The sequence below is a fragment of the Aquarana catesbeiana genome, linkage group LG07, assembly GCF_042186555.1.
Source record: "Aquarana catesbeiana isolate 2022-GZ linkage group LG07, ASM4218655v1, whole genome shotgun sequence".
Lineage (NCBI taxonomy): Eukaryota > Metazoa > Chordata > Amphibia > Anura > Ranidae > Aquarana > Aquarana catesbeiana.
In genome coordinates this window covers 114,271,346-114,294,658 of record NC_133330.1, presented here as the reverse complement: position 1 = coordinate 114,294,658, position 23,313 = coordinate 114,271,346, and the positions used below count along the sequence as shown (strand labels likewise).

The 23,313-nt window shown below is 44.0% G+C and overlaps 1 protein-coding gene across 1 annotated transcript in view; it reads left to right on the top strand.

The window, feature by feature from the left end:
- ADSL (adenylosuccinate lyase) overlaps positions 1-23,313 on the top strand; it is a 700,044-nt gene that overhangs the window by 294,216 nt on the left and 382,515 nt on the right. Inside the window, exon 6 of the mRNA XM_073592652.1 lies at positions 8,160-8,206. Coding sequence (XP_073448753.1) covers positions 8,160-8,206 — 47 coding nt within the window. The remainder of the gene's footprint in view (positions 1-8,159; positions 8,207-23,313) is intronic.

Genomic DNA, 23,313 nt, shown 5'->3' with positions numbered 1-23,313 from the left:
TCTTGTGCATCATCTTTAAAAAAAAGCTTCCTTTTGAGACCGCCATATAGACCAATTTGATGCAGTGTGCGGAGTATGGTCTGAGCACTGACAGGCTGACCCCACCCCTTCAACCTCTGCAGCAATGCTGGCAGCACTCATATGTCTATTTCCCAAAGACAACCTCTGGATATGATGCTGAGCACGTGCACTCAACTTCTTTGCTCGACCATGGCGAGGCCTGTTCAGAGTGGATCCTGTCCTGTTAAACCGCTGTATGGTCTTGGCCATTGTGCTGCAGCTCAGTTTCAGGGTCTTGGCAATCTTATTGCCTAGGCCATCTTTATGTAGAACGACAGTTCATTTTTTCAAATCCTCAGAGTTCTTTGCCATGAGGTGCCATGTTGAACTTGCAGTGACCAGTATTTGAGAGTGAGAGTAAATGGAAAACGGCTAATTGGGCCCAGTTTGGACTTTTTCACTTAGGGGTGTATTCCTTTTTGTTGCCAGCATTCTAGACATTAATGGCTGTGTGAGTTATTTTGAGGGGACAGCAAATTTACACTGTTATACAAGCTGTACACTTACTACTTTACATTGTAGCAAAGTGTCATCTCTTCAGTGTTGTCATATGAAAAGATATAATAAAATATTTACAAAAATGTGAGGGGTCTAATCACTTTTGTGAGATACTGTAATTGTGACACGAGTCATATTGTAATTGAATGTTATTAAAAATGACCTTTCCTTTTCCATCTGCAGCCACTGTAATGTTTTGAAAATGCATTGCAATATGGCTACCTGGAGTTGTTCTGTACACCCCCCCGGAAACACCATTTCCTGCTTGTGTGATTGGCTCACAAATCTTCCCTGAAGTCTGCCTAAGATGCAAGTCAGATTTCAGGCATCCCCTGCTAAAAAAAATGTCATTTTTGAAAATATACTTTCAATAGGAATACATCTAAAGGGATGCAGACCCAGCAGATTTCCCAATTAGTGCCCTGCAGCTCCACAGCTGACAGATAATTATGAAACTACTCCCATTAGACCCACTCAGAACAGAGGAACATACAGGGATTTCTTCAGAATAACAAAAAGGTGGGAATCTGCAGCAAAGGTTGTTATAATCTTTGCAATGTACATGGAGCACCCGGGGGGGTGTTTTTTTTTTTTTTTTTTTTCAACCAAAGTGGAGTTACGCTTTAATATTTTCCACCTTCCCCTTAGTACATATCCCTCAGTAGTAGAAACCCCTTCACCCTCCAGTACAGATCTCCCAGTAATAGACCCCCCCCCCTTCATCTCACTGTACAAACCCCTCAGTAGTAGAACACACCCCCCCAGTACAGACCCCTCGGTACTAGAAGCCCCCTCACCCTTCTCCCCCCCTCTGCCAGTACAGATGCACTTGTGTGTTCCCCTCCAGCACCAATAATGTATTTGGGTGGAAAAAATCCGAATGCAACCTATACACTGGGGGGGGGATCCTCTGGGGGAATCTGGGATGAAAACGGACCTGGGGTCCTAGTAGATGATAGGCTCAGCAATGGCATGCAATGCCATGCTGCTGCTAACAAAGAAAACAGAAAATCGGCATGTATTAAAAAGGGGATAAAAAAAAAAAAATTCTCCCGCTCTACAAGACTGGTCCGGCCGCACCTAGAGTATGCTGTCCAGTTCTGGGCACAAGTCCCCAGGAAGGATGTACTGGAAATGGAGCGAGTACAAAGATGGGCAACAAAGCTAATAAAGGGTCTGGAGGATGTTAGTTATGAGGAAAGGTTGCGAGCACTGAACTTATTCTCTCTGGAGAAGACGCTTGAGAGGGGATATGATTTCTATTTACAAATACCGTACCGGTGACCCCACAATAGGGATAAAACTTTTTCGCAAAAGAGTTTAACAAGACACGTGGCAACTCATTAAAATTAGAAGAAAAGAGGTTTTACCTTAAACTACGTAGAGGGTTCTTTTACTGTAAGAGCAAGGATGTGGAATTCCCTTCCACAGGCGGTGGTATCAATGGGGAGCATCGATAGTTTCAAACAACTATTAGATAAGCACCTGAACGACCACAACATACAGGGATATACAATGTAATGCTGACATATAATCACTCACATAGGTTGGATTTGTGTCTTTTTTTTCAACCTCACCTACTATGTAACTAAAGTGTGGTGCTCACATACCTCTGATCCGATGTCATGCAGATCAGAAGTGGGGAGATAGCACAAACTCTCCTGCTCATCTAAGGGCATCCTAGTCCAGCAGCACCCACAGCCTGGGCACAGTGTGCGCACAGCTATGGGACACCACGGGACACAGAGCCTTGTTAATTACTTAATGGGTTGTATAGCTCACCAATAGGTGATTGGACACTGGCACACCCAATGAAGACCGGTCCCCCTCTATATAACCCCTTCCATAAGGAAAGTACCTCAGTTTTTGTAGCAAAGCAATAAGAATCCCAAAAGAAGGGGGGATCTCTGTGTCCTGTGGTGTACTCCAAGAAAAGGATTTTACAGGTAAGCTGTTATTAAAAATCCTATTTTCTTTTTCGTACACCACGGGACACAGAGCCTTGTTAATTACTTAATAGGACGTCCCAGAGCAATGCTCAACTTGAGGGGAGGGAGACGCAAATCAAAGCAGACCACCATCGAACATGAGGACCTACATTGCTGCTTGCAGCACACTGTGCCCGAAGGAGGTATCCTCAAGCCCTCTTACATCCACTTGATAGAGTTTGGTAAATGTATGGACTGAAGACCAGGTTGCAGATCTGAGCCATGGAGGCCTGGTGATGCACCGCCCAAAAATCACTTACTGTTCTGGTCTAGTGCGTTTTCACACGAAAACGAGAAATTTTCTGTTTCAAACCATAAGCTTGAACCTGCGGAATCCACTTGGAGATAGTAGATTTTGATGCTGCCTGGCGTTTTCTAGGACCTTCCGGCAGAATAAACAAAACATCAGTGTTCCGTATCTGAGCAGTTGCTTTCAGCTAGACCTTTATTGCTCTCACTACATCTAGAGAATGCAATAATTTTTCCTCCGCAGACTGCGGGTCTGGAAAAAAAAAGGAAGGTAAAACAACATCTTGATTTAGATGAGAACCTGACACAGAAAGGTGGAGTGGGGACTCAACACAACCTTGTCCTTGTGGACAATTAAATAAGGCTCTTTACAAGAGAAATCTGCCAGTTCAGATACTCTCCTAGCAGAGGAGATAGCAACTAGAAAGGCCAATTTCCTACTCAAAAGGAGCAACGCAATATGGTCAATAGGTTCAAAGGGCTGTTTCTGTAAAACAGACAAGACTAAATTCAAATCCCATGGGCACAAAGGAGATTTGACTTGTGGATTTAACCGCAATACCCCGTGAATAAAAGCCCGGACTAGGGAATGAGAAGCAAGTGGTCCTTGAAAGAACACTGATGGGGCCAAGATCTGACCCTTGATAGTGCTCAGGGCCAGTTTTATCTCTATCCCCAATTGAAGAAAAGCAAGAATCCTACCAATGACATACTTTTGAGGATGCCACCCTTTGGATTCACACCAGGAAACCTATGCCTTCCAGATTCTGTAATAGATGAGCCTGGAGGCCGGCTTCCTAGCATTAACCAGAGTGGAGAGAACTGGACCCGAAAGTCCAGGTTTCTTCAAAATGTAGGTTTCAACAGCCAAACTTAGACTTTGTAAGGAAGGATGGAATACTGGCCCCTGCGAGAGCAGGTCTGGGCGGAGTGGAAGAACCCAAGGTTTTCCCACCGCCAGCCTTATGATTTCTGTGTACTAGGATCTTCTGAGCCAAGCTGGAGCCACCAGGATTACTGGTTTCCCTTCTTTCCTGACCCTGCAAAGCAGTCTCGGTAAGAGCGGAATCAGAGGAGAAAGCATAGATCAGAGAAAACTGATATCAAAGGAATCCCTAGCGCATCTGCTCTATACGCTAGAGGATCCCTTGTCCTCAATACAAAGTTGTCCAACTTCCTGTTGAACCTGGAGGCTAGTAAATCTACATCCGGGGTACCCCATATGTCCTGAAATATCTCGGGGTGCAGAGACCATTCTCCTGTTAACAGCTGCTGGCGGCTCAGATAGTCCGCTTGCCAATTCTCTACCCCCGGAATGAAGACTGCAGAAAGACAGGGAACATGCTTTTCTGCCCAAACCAGTACTTGGTTCACCTCCCTCTGGGCATCCCGACTCCAGGTGCCCCCTTGATGATTGATATAGGCCACAGCAGTAGAATTGTGGGACTGTATCCGGACAGGATAACCCTGCAACTTGCACGTCCAGGCTCTGAGGGCTAAATGCACTGCCCGGATCTCCAAAATATTGATGGGCAGGCTCCTTTCGGCCTTGGACCATTTCCCTTGGGCCGAAGCCTCTTCCAGAACTGCCCCCCAGCCCATAAGGCTAGCATCTGTTGATACCACCTTCCAGGAAACTGGGGTGAAGGATCTTCCCCTTCTCAAATTTTTGATTTTTAACCACCAACTAAGGCTTTGTCGTACCTCTGACAGGCACATTGGCAAATCCAATGCTTGGACTCTCCTGTTCCAGGCAGATAGGATGCTGTTTTGCAGCAGTCTCGAATGAAACTGGGCGTAAGGAACGGCCTCAAAAGAGGCCACCATCTTTCCTAACAACCTCATGCAAGGACGAATGGGTGGTTCCTTCCTTGCCTTGACCATCTGGATCAATTCTCTTATAGACTTGATCTTTGACTCGGGTAAGAATACCCTGCTTTGGGCAGTATCTATGATCATGCCCAAATCCACCCTCTTTAAGGGCTGCAAGGATGATTTTTCCAGGTTAAGGACCCAACCTAAGTGCTCTAAGTATTTTACCGTGCTGAGCACATTGTGGTTTAACCGTGCTATCGACTGCTCTACCAGTAGCAGGTCGTCTAGATATGCTGTCACCGCTATGCCCTGCGCCCTTATATTTGCTAGAAGCAGGGCTAGAATCTTCGTAAATACCCGGGGTGCAGTAGCCAAACCAAAGGGTAGGGCCACAAAGTGGTGCTCTTCTACTGCGAACCTTAGGAATCTTTGGTGAGCGGGACAGATAGGCACATGTAGATATGCGTCTTTGATGTCTATTGACGCCATGAATTCTCCCCCTAATAGGGTGGAGACCACAGAGCGGATTGACTCCATTCGAAAGGAGCGAATGTTCAGGAATTGATTCAGGCCCTTTAGATCCAGAATAGGTCTGACATCCCCATTTGATTTTGGAACCACAAAGCGGTTTGAATAAAACCCCAACCCTTGTTCCTTTAGGGGAACTTCTATGATTACCCCTTGGGGATAGCAAGTGATCCAATGTCTGGAAGAAGGGCTTTCTTTTTACTGGATCTTTGGAGATGTTTGACCTTAGAAAACGGTAAGGCGGGAATTCTCGGAACTCCAGCTTGTAACCCAGGGACACTGTGGAATTTACCCACCTGTCCCGAAATTTCTGCCTGCCAAGCCCCTGAAAATCGCAGAAGTCGCCCCCCCCCCCCCCCCCCCCACTCGGCCGAGCGGGGGCGCCCCCTCATAAGGAGGCTTTGGGGTTCTATTTAGCAGATTTCCGACCCCAAGGTTTCTTTTGTCTTTGGGCTTGGCCCTGGGCCTTGCCTCTTGCATCTGGCTGAAAAGGCCATCGCCACTGCCTGGAGGCCGTGGCCCCTGGAATCTGGGAGAAAGAACGTTTAAAAGAAGGATGTTTACTCTTTTTCTTAGCTGGTAAAATGAAAGGGGAAACCGGTTAAGTTTTTTGCATGGAGCTTCAGCTGATCAATGCTTTAGCCACAGAATCCTGCGCATGTGTACCAGCAGGAGGCTAAGGCCTGCTGAATAGAATCTTTAATGGCAACTACCGCAAAACATAAGGCCTTAGGCAGGTCCGCCCATAGCTTAACCTGATCAGCAGGAAGATCTTTAAGCCCTTGCTTCACCTGCCCCTTTAGTACCTGATGCATGCCATTCGCTGCCACAGCAGGTTGGGTTACAGCGCCAGCCATACTAAAAGAGGACCTGAGTAAAGATTCCAGCTTTTTCTCAGTTGGATCCTTTAAACACCTGGACATTGTCTACAGGACAAGTCAGATTTTTGTCCACACAAGAAATAGCCGCATCTAATGCTGGCAAACTCCATTTCTTGGTAAATTTTTCCTCCATTGGGTAAAGGAAAGCAAATTTCTTAGGAGGAGAAAACAGCTTGTCTGGATGTTCCCACTCGCATAAATATGTTTTTTCAATAAAGGATGGACCAGGAAAGTATATGCAGCCTGCAGGGATTTTAATGATCCCAAGGAAGAAACGGGGGACTCGGTTAACTCGGGACTCAGAAGAGGGCAATTTGTAGCATGTACGGCTTCTGCATAGCATTGCACCTGCAATTTGAGAACCTGAGAGGCAGAAAAAGCTTCCTCTGATTCTCCCGATTTATCCGACTGATCCTTGCCCCCTGATGGAGTAGTATCATCATCATCAGACTCATCTGATGGGGGATTTAGAGCAGCAGAAGGGAACCTACCCCGCTTTCTGCTCTTCTGTGAGGAAGCTGCGATTAAAGTAGCGATTTTTTTTCTTCTAAACCATTTAATGCTGCTGCTAAAGTGTCCTCAGTGACATATGCAGGACCTCCCAGATTAGGAGAAGCTGTAAAGCCTGACAGGGGCAATGGCTCATCCCGTGCGGCTGCATCAGGTCCAGCAGGGGAGGATGGAACCAGGCAGGCATGACTAGAACCCCCCGATACGGATGGCGACACCTTGGTGCCCCTCTTACCTGCCCCTGAACTCCTTCTATGGGAAGGCATAGTCCTAAGCTAGAAAAAAGCAGCGGTACCAGCACAGGTGCATCAACTGCTGAGCTAGTCTAGCAATGCAAACAACATGCTGCTAATTTGCACAGCCTGATGCTGAGTAGGCGTCTGGGTGTGCCTGCATCCAACACACATGGAGTTGCTTACGTGCCCCAAGCTGCTGTGTCCCTCTTGTATGCATAACTCAGGGGGTTTATTTAAAAATTTCCGACCCTGCGCTATGGCTGGCGTGCATGCCCGCTGCAGCCACCCTCCGCGCTTCCCTGCCAAACTGGCTTCAGAAGAGTGCGCACATGCACGTAGGGTAATGGCGGCGGGGGGCGAGAAGGAGAGAAAGAGATCTCTCCAACAAGCGCCGTGGCCCCCGGACTACTAGGGACCCCCCTATAAAGTTGTGGCAGAGCCTGCAGCAGAGGAAGTGAGCTGACACTGAGCTTTCGTTTCCTGGAGAGCATGGTAAGTAGAACACCAGGTATGCCTCTTTACTCCCTCCAGTGGTGGAACAAGTAAGACATGCAGCTACTCATAGGAGAAAGTCCTTAAGATTTTTTCTTAGGATTTTTTCACTTACCTTATCCCCGCCGCAGGAACTGCTGAAGACCAGACGGATCCAATCTTCACTCATGACAGCAGGGTTTTGCGTTCCTATTTAAAGGGGGCCTCTTCCCTGGACCTGTAGAAGACTCTGCCAGAGTATCTTTGCTCATTTTTTAATACATGCCCAAAGTACTGGATCCCAGAGCCCAGTCCTACAAGAGACATTTCAGGCAAAACTTTGCTCTTCCACGAGGCCCTGGTACCATCCATTTTAGCATTTTTTTGGCTCTTTTGGATGGATCCGGTTGCATAGCTCCTTCACCCCGGAGGGGTTATATAGAGGGGGACTTGTTTTCATTGGGTGTGCCAGTGTCCAATCACCTATTGGTGAGCTATACAACCCATTAAGTAATTAACAAGGCTCTGTGTCCCGTGGTGTACGAAAAAGAAAAGGGGCGGTACCTATTCTTCTCAGTACAGTGCAAAAAACTAGGCACAGAGGGCATAGGGGGAGTATAAAACAATACACTCAGTCTACCCCTACTTTGTCTGTGCCAACCTCCCACAGTCAGATTTTTGGGATTCTGCCCAGGGCAGGAGCAGACCGGGACATTGATTTGATTTCCATGGAAGTCCCGGGCAATACGTGACTGTTCTATGACAATGCAGTATTCAACGTAATGACAGTTTTTTTTTTTTTTTTTTTGTATTATGGGTTTAAAGACATTTTAATATCTATGGAAATAACACTAGATTGTTGATCCAAGATGTATCTGAACAGAGATGAGGAAGGAATTTTATTTGCATATTTTGTTTTGCAGGTGGAAGAGTTGGACAGGATGGTGACCACTATGGCAGGGTTTAAAAGGTAAGCTTATTTTTGACTAGATTTACACAATGAATATGTTCTGTTACATTCTTAGAGTATATAAGTGGGAGACATTGGCTTTTTGTGAAGCACAAACTTTGATTCTCTATTTTGTCCAGAGTGGAAATTGTGTTTTTTCTTTTTATTATTATTTAAAGTAATTGTAAAGGCTTGTTTGTTATCTGATTTTTTTTTTTTTCTTTTTTATACTTGCCACCCCTGTGCAGTTGGTTTTGCACAGAGCAGCCCAGATACTCCTCTTCTTGGGACCCTCTTTGCTGCTTCTACCCCCTCCCTTCTTTGAATGCACCTTGGCCAGCAGCTTGCTACAGGGGGCACCCAAGCCTAGTCAGAGCTTTGTGTATCCATTCAGACACGGAGCACTGACCTCGCCTATTAGCAGGCAGCTGCTCACCTGCTGCTGCCTTGTCCTTCACCTTGTTGTGTCCCTGCCACATCACCAGTCGTCCCATTAAAGTGAATGGGACTGTCGGTGAGTAGACAGCGGGTCAGAGGAGGAGCCTCTGCGGGACAGAGATGACTGTTTCTCTTTTAAAAATGATTTAAATCGAGTTTTATTTAAATCCTTCCTTTTTACTAGCGATTTAAATCGGCTTGATTTAAATCCCATCCACTCTGATTTTATCTAGGGAGGTGACAAGAACTAAAGCATACACTAACTGCAACTGGAATCTAACTACCTCCATATACATTCCTTTACCTTAGCAGATTTTTAACTATGCCAGTTTTATATATTCTGTCGTAGTAATTACTCCAGTGCACGGTATGTTGAATGTACTGGGGTGCCATTCATTTTGAATGACATTCCAGCACACTAAGGCAATGCATCTATGTTGAAGCCCTCCGATATCTGCCCAAATAATGGTCAGGTTTAGTTTTGGCCACACGTGGGGGGGTGCATTGGCACCTCATTCTTAATCAGTGGGTTGCCTTAATGCAACACACATTAACATGCAACAAAATGCATGTTAATCTGCATGTGTTAAGTCGCTAGACCAGTTTTAATCTGGATTAAATTAACCACTTAATCACCAGGCCATTTTTTGTGATACAGCAGTGCGTCGCTTTAACTGACGATTGCGCAGTCATGTGATGTTGTACCCAAACAAAATTGATGTCTTTTTTCCCCCCACAAATAGAGATTTCTTTTGGTGGTGTTTGACACCTCTGCTGTCTTTATTTTTTGCGCTATAAACAAAAAAAGACCAACAATTTTGAAAAAAAAACCCAATATTTTTTACTTTTTGTTATAATAAATATCCAAAAAAAATAAATTTCTTCATCATTTTAGGACAATATGTAGTATTCTACATATTTATGATATAAAAAAATCACAATAAGCGTATTGGTATGGTTTGCGCAAAAGTTTTAGCGTCTACAAAATAGGGGATCTATTTATGGCATTTTAATTACCTATCTTTTTTTTTTACTAGTAATGTTGGTGATCAGCGATTTTTAGCGGGACTGTGACATTGTGGTGGACAGATCAGACACTTTTTTGACCCTTTTTTATTTTTTGGACCAGTGACATTTATACAGTTATTAGTGCTAAAAATAGCCACTGATTACTGTATAAATGACACTGGCAGGGAAGGAGTTGACACTAGGGGGCAATCAAGGGGTGTTCCCTAGGGAGGTGTTTCTAACTGTGGGGGGAGTGAACTGACTGGGAGTAGAGAGAGATCGCTGTTCCTGATCACTAGGAATAGACAATCTCTACTCTGCTGTCAGAATGAGGATCTATTTGTTTACATCGACAGATGCCTGTTCTGGCTCTGTGGAGCGATCACGGGTGGCCGGCGGACATCACGGCTGCCGGCCATGCGCATCGGCTCTGGTGCCGCGGGCCTGTTATTGCGGGGCTTAAAGCGTCCGACTTAAAACTACAGCGATCCACGCAGCCGTGCCAACCTGCCACAGTATAGTAACGGTGGCTGGTTGGCAAGCAGTTAATGTAAACTATAACTGAAAAATCTTTAGTCAGCCAAAGCAGTGTAAAAATGGTGTGTGTGGTGTTGTGTTGTTTTTTTTTTTTTTTTGCAATCTTAATATAATAGAGAAAACAGTTGCCATCTTTAACATGAAATGCAGTTTTTTCACCTTTTTTTCCAACCATCATTGCCTGGTTTTTACCTTTTTTTTTTTTTTTTTTTTTTTTTTTTTGCAATCTTAATATAATAGAGAAAACAGTTGCCATCTTTAACATGAAATGCAGTTTTTTCACCTTTTTTTCCAACCATCATTGCCTGGTTTTTACCTTTTTTTTTTTTTTTTTTTCTTGCAATTCATTGTTGCCTTTCGGGGCTGGTAATATATATCCTACAGCCCAGTAATGGCTGCATGACCTTTCTCAAGGCTGGTTTTCAGATAGCGACAATAGTGGACCATTTGTAAGTCAACATGTATTGAAATGACTACTTGTCTCCAAAAAGCCAGTGTGACATTGCAGCAGTGCATTACATTACATATTCAGAAAGTTGTCACCCTGTAAAAGGAAATGCTTGAACATTGACTTTCATTGCTATATTTTAATAAAAGCTTCAAATGTAAAAATATTAGAAATCTCTTTTGAAAATAAATTGAATGTTAACGCTTATGAGATTTGAGTGATTGAGTTTACGCTCTAGTTCAGGCTTGTGAATGGTACCCGCATGCACTGGGAATCTCATTGCACATGCTGTTCGCGTGCGGGCTGCAATTTTTAAAAAAATGGAACACGAACTTTCCCTGCGGTTTCAGGAGGCATGGCAGCCCATTCAAATGAAAGGGATGCCGTGCCTGTGGAAAAAACGGCTTACAGAGCCACTTAAATATGAACCAGGCCTACATATACATCAACTTATCTGTTACTGACTAGGTCTACCTGACCTTGCACAGGCTAGCCAGATTTTTCAAAGCCTTAAAATCTTGCTGCTCCAAAATGCTGCATCCTTCGGGCTACCTTGTACCTTTCAAAAGTTTTAGATCACCCCCATTTTTACAGTTTTATTGAAACTTTAAGAAGTTGTAAAGTCTTGAGGTTTTTCACCCTTATGCATTGTATGCATTAGGGTGAAAAACCTTCTGTGCTGCAGCAGCCCCCCTGAGCCTCCCTTTTACTTACCTGAACCCCATCGTTCCAGCATCGAGGACGAGACCAGCAGCTCCAACCGCTGTCTCGGGTTCTCATTGGCTCCCGCTGCTGTCAATCAAATTCAATGACGCAGGAGTCGGGGGGGGGGGGGGGGGGGGGATTGCTGAGTCCTGCTGTCTGTGTCAATGGACGCAGCAACAGAACTCGGGGGCGCCCGCACGAGTGCCCCCGTGGAAAGCTGCTTGATGAAGAGGGGCCAGGAGCGCCGCAGGTGGACCCCAGAAAAGGAGGATCGGGGGCACTCTTTGCAAAACCCTTGCACAGAGCAGGTAAGTATAACATGTTTGTTTTTAGAAAAAAAAAAAAAACTTTTACAGTCACTTTAACCACTTGCCGACCGCCTCACGCAGATATACTGCGGCAGAATGGCACGGGCAGGCAGAATCGCGTACCTGTACGGCTTCTGTCTGGGAGCTATCAAAGGTGAGGGGGAGACCATCCATTCATGGCCCCCCTCGCGATCGCTCCCAGCCAATGGGATCATTCCTCTGCTGCTGTATGCTAAACAGCAGCAGAGGAAATGTCATCTCTCCTCGGCTCGGTATTTTCCATTCCGGCGCCGAGGAGAGAAGACTTCAATGTGAGTGCACAACACATATACACACACAGTAGAACATGCCAGGCACACAATACCCCCCCCCCCGTCATACTGACACCAGGCAGTTTTTTTTTATTTTTCTGATTACTGCATTGGTGTCAGTTTGTGACAGTTAGTGTTAGCCCCCTTTAGGTCAAGGGTACCCCCCTAATAAAGTTTTAACTCCTTGATCACCCCCTGTCGCCAGTGTCACTAAGCGATCATTTTTCTGATCGCTGTATTAGTGTCACTGGTGACGCTAGTTAGGGGGGTAAATATTTAGGTTCGCTGTCACCTTTTTATAGCGTCAGGGACCCCCATATACTACCTAATAAAGGTTTTAACCCCTTGATTGCCCCCTAGTTAACCCTTTCACCAGTGATCACGTATAACTGTTATGGGTGACGCTGGTTAGTTCCTTTATTTTTTATAGTGTCAGGGCACCCGCCGTTTATTACCGAATAAAGGTTTAGCCCCCTGATCGCCTGGCGGTGATATGCGTCGCCCCAGGCAGCGTCAGATTAGCGCCAGTACCGCTAACACCCACGCACGCAGCATACGCCTCCCTTAGTGGTATAGTATCTGTACGGATCAATATCTGATCCGATCAGATCTATACTAGCGTCCCCAGCAGTTTAGGGTTCCCAAAAACGCAGTGTTAGCGGGATCAGCCCAGATACCTGCTACCACCTGCATTTTGCCCCTCCGCCCGGCCCAGCCCAGCCCACCCAAGTGCAGTATCGATCGATCACTGTCACTTACAAAACACTAAACGCATAACTGCAGCGTTCCCAGAGTCAGGCCTGATCCCTGCGATCGCTAACAGTTTTTTTTGGTAGCGTTTTGGTGAACTGGCAAGCACCAGCGGCCTAGTACACCCCGGTCGTAGTCAAACCAGCACTGCAGTAACACTTGGTGACTTGGCGAGTCCCATAAATGCAGTTCAAGCTGGTGAGGTGGCAAGCACAAGAAGAAGACAAACACAGGCCCGTGGTGCCCATAGTGCCCTTCCTGCTGCATTCGCCAATCCTAATTGGGAACCCACCACTTCTGCAGCACCCGTACTTCCCCCATTCACATCCGCAACCAAATGCAGTCGGCTACGTGAGAGGCATTTTCTTTATGTCCTCCCGAGTACCCCTATCCAATGAACCCCCCCAAAAAAAGATGTCGTGTCTGCAGCAAGCGTGGATATAGGCGTGACACCCGCTATTATTGTCCCTCCTGGTCTAATAATCCTGGTCTTTGCATTGGTGAATGTTTTAAACGCTACCATACACTAGTTGAGTATTAGCGTAGGGTACAGCATTGCACAGACCAGACACACTTTCACAGGGTCTCCCAAGATGCCATCGCATTTTGAGAGACCCGAACCTGGAACCGGTTACAGTTATAAAAGTTAGTTACAAAAAAAAGTGTAAAAAAAAATAAATAAAATAAAAAAGTTGTTGTTTCATTGTTCTCTTTCTCTCTATTCTCTCTCTATTGTTCTGCTCTTTTTTTTCTGTATTCTATTCTGCAATGTTTCATTGTTGTTATGTTTTATCAGCCTTGCTTTTCAGGTATGCAATTTTTTATACTTTACCGTTTACTGTGTTTTATTGTTAACCATTTTTTTTTCTTCAGGTACGCAATTCAGGATTTTGAGTGGTTATACCAGAATGATGCCTGCAGGTTTAGGTATCATCTTGGTATCATTCTTTTCAGCCAGCGGTCGGCTTTCATGTAAAAGCAATCCTAGCGGCTAATTAGCCTCTAGACTGCTTTTACAAACAGTGGGAGGGAATGCCCCCCCCCACCGTCTTCCGTGTTTTTCTCTGGCTCTCCTGTCTCAACAGGGAACCTGAGAATGCAGCCGGTGATTCAGCCAGCTGACCATAGAGCTGATCAGAGACCAGAGTGGCTCCAAACATCTCTATGGCCTAAGAAACCGGAAGCTACGAGCATTGCATGACTTAGATTTCGCCGGATGTAAACAGCGCCATTGGGAAATTGAGAAAGCATTTTATCACACCGATCTTGGTGTGGTCAGATGCTTTGAGGGCAGAGGAGAGATCTAGGGTCTAATAGACCCCAATTTTTTTCAAAAAAGAGTACCTGTCACTAACTATTGCTATCATAGGGGATATTTACATTCCCTGAGATAACAATAAAAATGATTTAAAAAAAAAAATGAAAGGAACAGTTTAAAAATAAGATAAAAAAGCAAAAAAATAATAAAGGAAAAAAAAAAAAAAGCACCCCTGTCCCCCCCTGCTCTCGTGCTAAGGCGAACGCAAGCGTCGGTCTGGCGTCAAATGTAAACAGCAATTGCACCATGCATGTGAGGTATCACCGCGAAGGTCAGATTGAGGGTAGTAATTTTAGCAGTAGACCTCCTCTGTAAATCTAAAGTGGTAACCTGTAAAGGCTTTTAAAGGCTTTTAAAAATGTATTAATTTTGTTGCCACTGCACGTTTGTGCGCAATTTTAAAGCATGTCATGTTTGGTATCCATGTACTCGGCCTAAGATTATCTTTTTTATTTCATCAAACATTTGGGCAATATAGTGTGTTTTAGTGCATTAAAATTTAAAAAGTGTGTTTTTTCCCCAAAAAATGCGTTTGAAAAATCGCTGCGCAAATACTGTGTGAAAAAAAAAAAAAAATGAAACACCCGCCATTTTAATCTGTAGGGCATTTGCTTTAAAAGAATATATAATGTTTGGGGGTTCAAAGTAATTTTCTTGCAAAAAAAAATAAGTTTTTCATGTAAACAAAAAGTGTCAGAAAGGGCTTTGTCTTCAAGTGGTTAGAAGAGTGGGTAATGTGTGACATAAGCTTCTAAATGTTGTGCATAAAATGCCAGGACGGTTCAAAACCCCCCAAAATGACCCCATTTTGGAAAGTAGATACTCCAAGCTATTTGCTGAGAGGCATGTCGAGTCCATGGAATATTTTATATTGTGACACAAGTTGCGGGAAAAAGACAATTTTTTCATTTTTTTTTTTTTTGCACAAAGTTGTCACTAAATGATATATTGCTCAAACATGCCATGGGAATATGTGAAATTACACCCCAAAATACATTCTGTTGCTTCTCCTGAGTATGGGGATACCACACGTGTGAGACTTTTTGGGAGCCTAGCCACGCACGGGACCCCGAAAACCAATCACCGCCTTCAGGCTTTCTAAGGGCGTAAATTTTTGATTTCACTCTTCACTGCCTATCACAGTTTCGGAGGCCATGGAATACCCAGGTGTCACAACCCTCCCACCCCCCCCCCCCCAAATGACCCTATTTTGGAAAGTAGACACCCCAAGCTATTTGCTGAGAGGTATAGTGAGTATTTTGCAGACCTCACTTTTTGTCACAAAATTTTGAAAATTGAAAAAAGAAAAGAAAATTTTTTTTTTCTTGTCTGTCTTCATTTTCAAAAACAAATGAGAGCTGCAAAATACTCACCATGCCTCTCAGCAAATAGCTTGGGGTGTCTACTTTCCAAAGTGGGGTCATTTGGGGGGGGTTTGTGCCACCTGGGCATTCCATGGCCTCCGAAACTGTGATAGGCAGTGAAGAGTGAAATCAAAAATTTACACCCTTAGAGATCCTGAAGGCGGTGATTGGTTTTCGGGGCCCGTATGCGGCTAGGCTCCCAAAAAGTCCCACACATGTGGTATCCCCGTAATCAGGAGAAGCAGCTAAATGTATTTTGGGGTGTAATTTCACATATGCCCATGGCCTGTGTGAGCAATATATCATTTAGTGACAACTTTGTGCAAAAAAAAAAAAGTGTCACTTTCCCGCAACTTGTGTCAAAATATAAAATATTCCATGGACTCAACATGCCTCTCAGCAAATAGCTTGGGGTGTCTACTTTCCAAAATGGGGTCATTTTGCAGGGGGGGGGGGGGGGGGTGCCATCGGGGCATTTTATGGCCTTCAAAACTGTCATAGGCAGTGAGGAGTGAAATCAAAAATTTATGCCCTTAGAAATCCTGAAGGCAGTGATTGGTTTTCGGGGCCCTGTACGCGGCTAGGCTCCCAAAAAGTCCCACACATGTGGTATCCCCGTACTCAGGAGAAGCAGCTGAATGTGTTTTGGGGTGCAATTCCACATATGCCCATGGCCTGTGTGAGCAATATATCATTTAGTGTCATTCAGTCACTTGGGACAAAAAAAATTAATATTCAATGGGCTCAACATGCCTCTTAGCAATTTCCTTGGGGTGTCTACTTTCCAAAAATGGGGTCATTTTGGGGGGAGGGGGGGGGGGTTTGTACTGCCCTGCCATTTTAGCACCTCAAGAAATGACATAGGCAGTCATAAACTAAAAGCTGTGTAAATTACAGAAAATGTACCCTAGTTTGTAGTCGCTATAACTTTTGCGCAAACAAATAAATATACGCTTATTGACATTTTTTTTCCCAAGACATGTGGCCGAATACATTTTGGCCTAAATGTATGACTAAAATTGAGTTTATTGGATTTTTTTATAACAAAAAGTAGAAAATGTCATTTTTTTTTTTCAAAATTTTCAGTCTTTTTCCGTTTATAGCGCAAAAAATAAAAACCGCAGCGGTGATCAAATAACATCAAAAGAAAGCTCTATTTGTGGGAAGAAAAGGACGCAACTTTTGTTTGGGTACAGCATTGCATGACCGCGCAATTAGCAGTTAAAGCGACGCAGTGCCAAATTGTAAAAAGTGCTCTGGTCATAAAGGGGGTAAATCCTTCCGGGGCTGAAGTGGTTAAACAGTTCAAGTCTAGTGAATAACCTGAAATGGCAAACTGGTACAAAGATAATCGGTAAACTGCCAGAGGTGTGAATAAAAACGTTAAGGTTAACAAAAGCTGAAAAATAGTGTACATTTCAGAGTTATACAGAGGCCTTTTATGCTAGCAATTGTACAAGTGTCCCACAAGCTCTGTGTATATAAAAGCAGTGTTGAAACAGACTGTGTTACTACACCCTCCTAAGCAATATTTGGACAGTATTGTACTGCAGGAAGTAGTATATAGCTCTCAAAATGGCGAGAAAATGGCAGTTTGCAAAGTAAGACAGACGGAGCATTTTAACCTTTTTAACCACTTCAACCCCGGAAGAATTTACCCCCTTTCTGACCAGTGCGTTTTGTTTGCGATTCGGCACTGCGTCGCTTTAACTGACAATTGCGCGGTCATACGACTTGGCTCCCAAACAAAATTAACATTTTTTTTTTCACACAAATAGACTTTTCTTTTGGTATTTGATCACCTCTGCGGTTTTTATTTTTTGCGCTATAAACAAAAAAATAGCCACAATTTTGGAAAAAACGCATTATTTTTTACTTTTTGCTATAATAAATATCCCCAAAAAATATTTAAAAAAACAGTTTTTTTCCTCAGTTTAGGCTGATACGTATTCTTCTACATATTTTTGGTTAAAAAAAATCGCAAAAAGCATTTGGTTTGCGCAAAAGTTATAGCGTTTACAAAATAGGCGATAGTTTTATGGCATTTTTATTATTAACTTTTTTTTTTTTTTACTAGTAATGGCGGCCATCAGCGATTTTTATCGTGACTGCGACATGGCGGACACATTGGACATTTTTGACACATTACTAACTGTGGGAGGGCGTGGCTACATGTGACATGTCACTGATCTCTGCTCCCAATCACAGGGAGCAGAGATCAGTGACGCTGTTACTAGGCAGAACGGGGAGATGCTTGTTTACATTAGCATCTCCCCGTTTGTCCTCTCCGTGAGGCGATCGAGGGTATTCCCGCAGCGATCGAGTCCGCGGGACCCGCGACCCAGCTCACGGAGCTTCTGGCCGGCGCGCGCACGCAATGGCACGACGGCAAATACAAAGGGACGTACGGGTATGTCCATTTGCCCAGCCGTGCCATTCTGCCGACGTACATGGGCGTGCGCCGGTTGGGAACCGGTTAAAGACTTATGCCCCATACACACGATCAGAAATTCCGTCAGAAAAAACTTGGATGGTTTTTCCGACAGAATATCGCTCAAGCTTGCATTGCATACACACGGTCACACAAAAGTTCTCTGAACTTTCGAATGTCAAGAACGCGGTGATGTACAACACTACGACGAGCCGAGAAAATTAGGTTTAATGCTTCTGAGTATGCATCAAATTGTTTCCGAGCATACATGATTTTTTGCGCATCCGAATTGCATACAGACGGATGCATTTTTGGATAGGAACTTTTTCCGACCGAAAAATAGAGAACCTGCTCTCAATCTTTTGCTTGTTGGAATTCTGCCAGCAAAAGTCCGATGGAGCATACACACGGTCGGAATTTCTGACCAAAAGCTCACATCTGACTTTTGCTGGCGGAATTTCTGATCGTGTGTACGGGGCATTAGGTGTTTCTTTTAGAGAGATTACACAGAGAGCCTAAATGCTAGTGAGTACAGTTTCCTACACCATCAAAAAGCAGTTGGAAACTAGAGGAAACGAACATTAGGAGGTCTGGCAGACCCAAAGATACAACCGAATCAGAAGACAAGATTCTGAGAAGCAATAGCTTGCGTGATAGGCAGCTCAGAGGACACCAGCATTAACTAGTTCCCGACTGGCTCACGCCAATATACGGCGGCGGAATGGCACCACTGCGCGATTCACCGTACCAATATTGCGCTCGCAGGGCACGCCCCCCCGCCGTGCTCACGCCGATCGGATTCATCACAGAACCGATCAGTCTTCAGGTCCAGGCCAATAATTTCTGGCCTGGACCTGCTGATCGGTTCTGATGAATGAAATACTTTCCCTACCTGTAAGTGTAAACACAGGCAGGGGAAGTGATGTCCTCTCCCCTCATGGAATTATTTTCGGTTCCAGAGAGAGGACATCTAACTGAGTTCTACCAACACTACATAACGACAGTACACGTAGGCACGCTTTTCACTCCTGGATCCCCCCCCCCCCCCCCCCCCGCAGTTAACCCCTTCACTCCCTGTCAGTGTCACCAAGTGCATTTTTCAGATTTTTCACTGATCATTGTACTGGTGTCATTTGTGACTCTATTCAGCATTAGAGCAGTTAGTAGTAGACCCAGGTAGCTTTAGGGAACCCCCCTAATAAAAGTTTTAACCCCCCGATTGCCCCCTAGTTAACCCTTTCACCCCCTGTCACCAGTGATCACCGTATTCGTGTCACGGCTGATGCTTGTTAGTTCGTGTTTTTTTTTGGTTTTCTTTTAATAGCGTCAGGGTACCCGCAGTATATATTACCCAATAAAGGTTTAACCCCCTGATCACCCGGCGGGTGACATCAGTTAGGTTTTAGCATCAGATTAGTGCCAGTAGCGCTTACACCCATGCACGCATCATACACCTCCTTTAGTAGTATAGTGTCTGAACGGATCAATATTTTTGATTTGATCAGATCTATGCTAGCGTCCCCAGTAGTTTCGGGTGGCTAAAAATGCAGCGTTAGTGGGATCAGCCCAGATACCTGCTAGCACCTGCGTTTAGCCCCTCCACCCAGCCCAACCAAGTTCAGTATCAATCGATCATGGTCACAAAACACAACACACATAACTGCAGCGTTCGCATAGTCAGGGCTGATCCCTGCGAACGCTAATAAAGGTGAAAGGTGCGGCAGAATGTCACAATACCTATGGGATCTTGACAGACAGATAATAAGTTGCATTAAAAATGATTAAAAAAAAAAAATAATAAATAATTACCTTCTCGTGACAGCCAGTCTTTAATTGGTTAACTGTCAATCAACTGCCAATCGTGTACCTTTATAAAGGAAAGAGATGCGTCACTAGCAGGCAGACTGAGAGAAGAAGACATAAGATAACTTGTGACATATACTTACTGTACCTGCTGTTATGGAAACCTTGTTGTGCAGGATGATGGATCGTGCCGCCGCTGATGATGGGGATGCCTGGATGCATCGCTGACCATGTCGGCTCCTTTGCCTGATGTCCGGCGTGATGTTTCCCGTGCTAACGTGGACGTGGTGGATGCCTGCGGGGGCGGTATTATCATTTCTGAACCCGTGATATCTTCCTTTAATCTGCCCTACTGCTTCTGGTTCCAGGTCAGGCTTACAGGCGTGTTTATCTCCTGCAGGTCTGCCTTCAGCCAACGTCACTTCGGGCCCATCTTCTGAGTGCGTCATAGCTCTGCCTGCTGATCGGCTTGATGGACAGGGCGATGACGCAGATAGGCCTGGAAAAAAATTAGAGGACACTCGAGACCTCGCCGGTTCTAATCCCCTGTAGGTCGTGTGACTGGGGATAAAGGGAAAAAAGAAAAAAGGTAATATAATTGGTACAAGGAATTCTCAGGATGATTCATATGCTCCAGGATTTTGTAACAACAAAAGAAGTATTGAATCCTCTTCTATTACACAGTCTTTAAGGAGTGTTAATTGTAATCATTCTGAGTATGCTATGTTTTCAGACATGGGACGTGCTCCTATTGAATTGGATGTGATGGCATTGCACCCTGTGCTACCTAAAACTAAGAATGCATCCATCCCTGCTGCTATTCCTGCAAGTGGTGAGTCGGAAGATTTGTCTCCAACTAAAAGCAATTTTTTTCTTCTTTTAAAGATTTAATTAATTTACAGTGACACAAAATGTACATACACAAAATGACCATTTAGACACGGGAGTTGCTCAGGTATGGCTTGCTCCTACGGAGGGTGATTTGCTTAGGCCCTCAGCGACTGCGGGAAATGTTTGTATTGAGCCTCCTGTTGATTCTAGTTCTTCTTTTATTCCTGATACGTACTTAAGAGAAGTTATTGTGTGCAAATTGTCACCTTTGCAATTCCATTTAAATGGTGCATTAAAGGAGAAAATATGGAAGGGTGATTATGTCGACATTCTAAGTCTGCTCCTTTTGCATAAAGAATTTAGACATGATAAGAAGGAAGTGATAAATTTGATGACGATAAACGTAAGTTACCCCCTCGATCATTTAACAATTGGCTGCAAGCATTTTGCATTTATTAGAGTGTACTGGGTGAAAAGCGCCCTGACTTATGCTGTGGTTTTTTTCAGCATGTTGAGATAATACTTGAAGCTTATAAGAATTTTCCGGGCCTCTCATGGTTTGCCTATGACAAATCATTTCTCCAAAAGTTGTCAGTACATAGATCATTGAAGGGGGGGGGGGGGGGGGGTTGTGGCTAAATCTTTTAATTCCACAAAAACCTCAAGTATCTAATACACACACATACTTATTGACGTGGAGTTTGTTTCCACTTTAGTGATGGGCAGCGTAAATGGCCCAACTCGTGCAAGTATAAACACGAGTGTAATTTTTGTGCGGGCTCTCATCCTGCGTCATGTTTCTTTAAGAGATCTTCTGCTAATGTATCAGTCTCTTCTAAGGAGCCCTTTCTCAAAAGCAGCCTCTCTGGTGAGGCTCACAAATATGTTGCCATGGCTCCATCGGTACCCAGAACGTCAGTAAGCGGAAATTTGCATGATGGTTTTTTGTTTGGTTTTGTTCTGCCTTTCTTTAAGGGCTCTGGTTATGTGGTTTTTGAGAACCTAGGGTCTAAGTACTACATTCGGATATTGTGCGAGTAAAATTGTTGAAGGAGATTGGTGAAGGCAGGATTGCTGGCACTTTTCAGGAACCTCCTTTTCCAATTTTTCGGGTATCCCCTTTAGGAATCATACCTAAGAAGGAACCAAGTACTTATAGACTGATGCACCACTGATGTATCCATATGGGCTTTTATTGAATGATGACATTTATCTAAATTTTTGCTCAGTTCATTATTCTTCTTTTGATGATGCTTTACGCATAACTAGAAGCGTTGGTAGTCCAGCCTTACTTGCGAAAGCTGATATTAAGTCGGCATTTCGTCTGCTGCCCATACACCCTTCGGCCTTTAATTCCTTGGGTTTTCGATTTGACGATAAGTTTTATTTTGATCGCTGTTTTCCTATGGGGGTGTTCTCTGTTCTGCCATTATTTTGAATTGTTCTCTTCCTTTATTGATTGGGTGGTTCGCCATAAGACCGGTTTGGACTCCGTTTTTCATTATCTCGATGATTTCTTGTTTGTTGGTAGATCTGATTCTAATGATTGTTTGTTTCTTTTCGCTGAGTTTCGGATTGTTTGCAAGGACATTGGTGTTCCTTTGGTGGAAGAGAAGTCTCTGTATCCTACTTCTTGTCTAGAATTTCTGGGCATTCAAATTGATACAGTTGGCATGGAATTTAGACTGCCGATTTGATAAAATTTTGCGCATTCAAAAATTGTTGGTTTTTGTTATGTCTAGGACGAAGGTGCGTTTGAAGATTTTACAATCATTGCTAGGTTTGCTGGCATTTGCATCCAGGATTATGCCGATTGGTCGGGTTTTCTCTAAACGTCTTTATCGTGCATTTCCAGTTGTTCTTCTCCATCTCAATTTGTGCGTGTTACTTCTGACATTGTTGCAGATTTACGGGTTTGGCAGTAGTTTATACGTACGTACAGTGGTTGTTCCATGTGGCGATTTCCTTTTTGGTTCGGCATCTGCTTTACATTTGCATACTGATGCTGCTGGATCATGTGGTTACGGTGCATTTTGGAATGGCCATTGGTCGGCTGCTGTTTGCCCTGATACATGGAAATCTAGAGGTTTTTCATGTAATATTGTATTATAGGAACTGTTTCCAGTTTTAGTGGCTCTGGATCTTTGGGGTTCTCAGTTGGTTAACAGGCGGCTATTAATTTATTCGGATAATAAAGGCGTAGTTTCTGCTATAAACTGTTTATCGTCAAAATCTTTACCTGTTATTTCTATACTAAGACAGATTGTATTTAGATGTTTGATGTTTAATATTTGGTTACATGCTAAATATATTCCTGGTATTGAGAATATTGCGGATTCTTTGTCTCGTTCACAGATTCAAGAATTTCGGAAGTTGGTGCCGGATGCAGATCAAGTAGGTCTGGATTGTCCTCCGCACTTATGGGCAGTGGTGTGATCCCAGTCATTTCAGCGATTAGTTCCATTGCGCCTTCTACATGGTCACCTTACTGTTCAGCTTTGAATTTATGGCATTCTTTTTTAGCCTCTTCCAATTTTAGCTCATGATTCTTTCTCTGAGAATTTAGTATTGTCATTTTTGGATTATTTGATGTCGGCCTCTTACTCATACATAGTAAAGACATTGGCTGGGATATCCTTTTTTAAGCGTTTGATGGGAGCAGCTTCCTGCATGCAATTTTTTGCTGTCAAGTGTGCGTTAAAAGGATATCGAAAGAACCATATGGTTGCTGATTCCAGATTACCAATATCAACTGATTTATTGTTTAGGATTGGTGATTCTCCCAGCAATGTCTGTTACTCTCTCCATTTGAGGCTTTGCTGTTTAAGTTGGCTTTTTACTTGTGTTTTTTCTGAGCTTTTTGGGTTTCTGAGCTA